The 4,555-nt window shown below is 37.6% G+C and overlaps 1 protein-coding gene across 1 annotated transcript in view; it reads left to right on the top strand.

Moving 5' to 3' along the window:
• Positions 1 to 1,581, top strand: part of opn8c (opsin 8, group member c) — a 102,577-nt gene extending 100,996 nt beyond the window's left edge. The window contains exon 4 of the mRNA XM_084091595.1: positions 326 to 1,581. Within this exon, the coding sequence (XP_083947721.1) occupies positions 326 to 787 (462 nt within the window). The 3' untranslated portion in view covers positions 788 to 1,581. The remainder of the gene's footprint in view (positions 1 to 325) is intronic.
• The last annotated feature ends 2,974 nt before the right edge of the window (positions 1,582 to 4,555 follow it).

Raw genomic sequence — 4,555 nt, forward strand, 5'->3', positions numbered from 1 at the left:
ATCAGTATACTGGGACTTATCAGGAGGAATCAGTAACTAAGGTGACAGGGACTAAACTGAAAGGAAACACAGGCACATGAATCGAAACACAATAAAGCCAAACATGACCCTGACACTAGCATCCTTGTCTGATGGCATTGGACATTTGTTTGTGTTAGTCCACTGAGATCCAATCAAGATGTAGCAAACCTTTCTCCACTATTGCAGTCAGAAAGGGGTCTGCCATAATACTGCGCCTTGAAATGCCCTAATAAAAGGCTTTTCACTGCACATCAATTTTGTTTTTGTTGTTGTTGTTAAACTTTTTTTTCTTTGTATTCAACAGATGTTTTTCTGCATAAGCTTGGGCTTTGTCCTTGCCTGGGCTCCCTACACCATTGTTTCCTTCCTGTTTATCTTCCACAAAGACGCTTGGTATATGGCACCAGAAGGATTCGTCTTTCCTGCGCTTTTTGCTAAAAGCTCCCATATCTACAACCCCTTTATTTACTTTTACTTCAACAAAGCTTTTCGACAGGAGCTGCGAAGCCTTCTATTCTCTATGTTCCCTAGACTTGCCCACAACCGTGTTGGAGTGTACACAGGCAATGGTGTTCATCCCATGCAGATCCAACTACAGGAGCAGGTTGTGGACCATGTTGGAAGAGGTCCTATCCTACATAAAGACAAGAGTGAAAAAAACACAGGTCTATATAGTCACATTGTCTGCTGGGTCTCCAACATACAACTGACACAAACCAATGGTGAGCAGAGGGTTGATTGTCAGTTCTTACCAACCTCAACCTAAGATTTAAAGTGTTTCATTTCTCTGAACCTTTATATTTTGCAATACACAGCTTACTGTGCATTGAGTATCTGAGTTATCTTAAAAACGGTAATTTCAAGCCCACAAAAGACCTTTATATGCTAATGAATGTGATTGTAAAAAGTATCATCCTGCCACATGTATACATTACATACTGTATTTTATTACTGTTTATGTATTGTTTGAACAAAGCGTAATGTTGTACTGGTATAATTGTTAATGTTGCAAAATCTGCTTTACGTATGGCATATGTAAGTAATATTGATATTTGTTGTCCTACATTAATTGCTTAATTTTACTCTTTTTTTCTTTTTTTTTCATATATTGTATTGTGTACTGCATTAATCAAGCTAAACCATTTAACCCTTTTCCAAAGTTTTTGTAAGGAGAAAATATTTGATGACTATGTATGTAGCATTGTCGAATCACAGCAAGAAGGCCCCCAGTTTGAGTCCTGGCTGAGCCAGTTGGCCTTTCTGTATGTAGTTTGTGTGTTTTCCCTTTGTTGCATCCATTCAGGGTATTTCTCTGCATATGACCTGAGATGCTGGAATAGGCTCCAGTGGCCCTACAGAGGACAAGCAGTTTGGGCAAATGGATGAATATTTGCATCTTTAAGGGGCTACAAGCATAAATGCATCTTATGCATATTTATAGTTAATTATTTTTTAAAAGGATTTGCCGTTCCAATAACTGTTTCAATTGCTTTCTGGAAAAGGTGTTGTATCTTCTGATGGTATATTAAAGTGTATATTTTTTTCATTATAGTGCTACCTATCGTTAGACAAGTAGGCAATCTCTATGTTAAAATCTAATAAAAAATAAATAAAAAAGCCTGTGCATACACACATAGGTGTAAAGAGTATCTGAAAACCATACTTGAGTAAAAGTACAGATATAGTGAAAATGACTCCATTACAAGTTACAAGTTACAAGGCCTTAGTTCATTTAGGGCATTTAAAAGGATAGTTCACCCAAAAATGAAAATTAGCCCATGAATTACTCACCCTGAAGCCATCCTAGGTGTATATGACATTCTTCTTTCAGACGAATACAATCTGAGTTATATTAAAAAATGTCCTGGCTCTTTCAAGCTTTATAATGGGAGTGAATAGGTTTTTGTTTTTGGAAGTCCATCAAAGCGCATCCATCCCTGATAAAAGTAATCCACGCGGCTCTGGGGGGTTAATAAAACCCTTCTGAAGTGAAGTGATGCATTTTTGTAAGAAAAATATTCATATTTAAAACTAATTATCGACTAAAATAACTAGCTTCCGGCAGACGGCCGTACGCAAGTCGACTTACACTAAAAGAGTGACACTTGACGATGTATGACGTAGTATGTAGGACTAGCGTAAGCTTTGACGCCTCTAGCGGTTAAAACAAACAGGGCTGGGCAACCGCGTTCGTCATTACGCTGTGCGTCAAGTCTTAGTCTTAGTCTTTCGCTGTAAATCTATGCGTAAGGCCATTTGCCTGAAGCTAGTTAATTTAGTCAATAAAGTTTTAAATATGGCATTTTAAATAAAACGCATCGCTTCACTACAGAAGGCCTTTATTAACCACCCACAGCCATGTGGAACACTTTAATCAGGGATGGATGCGCTTTGAAGAAGTTTGCTAATATCTTTGATACTCAGTAAAACTACAAAATAGCCAAAAATTACATTTACTCAAACACTGTACACCACTGCATACACATGTGCGTACATACTCATGGGTGGACATACTGTATCATTCTTCATAGAGGAAGCTCAACCCTCATTTATCTTAACATTCTCTAATTTAGGTGCATTTTCATGCAAACTGATACATACAGTCATTGATAATGCATTTTTGACTGGAGAAGCTTATGTAATAGGTCATACATATTTTCCTGCATGACATTATCAACATTTCTTACTCATTCTTCTTCAGAACTGGCTTTGACATCACATCATTACCCTCTCAGACAATTTTTTGTCAACAGGTTGCATGTTAGATGAGCATTCGCTGTTTCTTGTTTCAGATTATTATAAATGTCTGCATTAAGTCTATATATAAATATATATAGTCTATATATAAATTTATAAAACGGTTAGTTCCAATCCTTGATTCTGATTGGTCAATAGCTGTGCTTTATTCACGATAAAAAACGGCTATGACCGCTTCACCCAACGGTTCTATTTATCACTGCGCCCTTAGCAACACCCTTAGCAACCACACATATCAACATAAACATAGAAAAAAAACGTAAGAATTAAAAAGGCTAAAATATTTAAAATAAATTTCGATTTACTAGGTGGCATGACGATGGATGAGTGGTTTGAGGAACAATTTGGAGAGACTTCTACAAATATGAACCGTCATGCTGAAGTGCTGAAATGTAACACTGATACATTCGAGAAGACTCGTAATGAAAAAAATACCGTGCAGCAAACCCAATGGGCAGTGAAATGCTTCAGTGACTGGTGTAGTGAAAAGGGTTGCAGCATTGATTTTAAACAAATCACCAAGACGGAACTCAACGCACTTCTCCGTGACTTCTACGGGACTGTCAGAAAGCTCCAAAGGCGAAAAATATGGGATCAGTAGCGTTGCAGCGTTGCATTGTTATTAAAATAGCCCCACATCATCACATAGCCTTCACCATACCTAGAGATTTGCATGGTCTTATTTCAGTTTCAGCCTAATAGCTGGTTTGATTTGCATTGAGAGATGATCTTATGGAAAGTACCCCATGCCAATCTCTAGGTATGGTGAAGGCTATGTGATGATGTGGGGCTATTTTAATTCCAAAGGCCAAGGGAACTTTATCAGGATGCATAGTATCCTGGATCCATGAAGTAACTGGCCTTTAAAAATAAAAATCTGCCTGCTTCTATGGGAATTTAACATAGGGGTGTCCAGACTTATGCACCCTGTATTTTAAGGAAGAACATTTAAGAAAATTGGTGTCCTTAAAGGTTGGATTTTTCCTAATTTTTTTTAATTAAGGCATGTCTCATTTTTCTCTTAGTTGAGATCAGGAAAAGAGACAGCTGTGAGAGAATTTAGAGAACTTGCACTGTGCTCAATGTGAGACTTAATTCTCAGGAGAGACATTTGAGAAGAATGAGAAAACCACTTTGGTCTCAATTAGTGCTCATTTATATCTAGGAGATGTAAATGTGACATAAAGGAGATCTCATCTTCAATTTTGCTTTGCTATGGGAAGTTCAATTTCCAAAAGATGATTTTTTATTCCTCTTTTTAGTCAACTTTAGCATGGGTGTCTAAACTTATGCATAGCACTGTATATATATATATATAATAATTCAAAACCTATTATAACTTGAAATTTCTATGTCTCAACTATGTATTTGGTGCACATCCTTTGAAGTGTTTAATTTCTGTGCTATAATTCTAGTATCACCAAACAAAACTGAAAAAATAAAGATTGTTTTGCACATGTACTCACTGCCTCTGTGGCTGTGTACCCAGAAAGTTCAGGTGGGGTTTGCTTGCTGGGTGATTTTAGGACATTCTCATTCTCTTGATGGATTTTAAACAGCTAAACCGGTGTTGTTCTTGTGAGAGCCGATCATCATTAGCTTGTAAACAGGGGAGCAGCCGCTTTAATTGTGTCAGAGCAAACATGGCTGAAAAAGCCCAAAGAACAAGTGGCTGCCACAGCAGGCAGGTTTGGTCCAGGTCAAGCGGAACCACTCTCTCCTCCCATTTGTCCTCCATTGTTCTCAGGCTCATTAGTTACTGCTGAAGATGCCAGTT

Source organism: Abramis brama (assembly GCF_963993115.1).
Source record: "Abramis brama genome assembly, chromosome: 18".
Lineage (NCBI taxonomy): Eukaryota > Metazoa > Chordata > Actinopteri > Cypriniformes > Leuciscidae > Abramis > Abramis brama.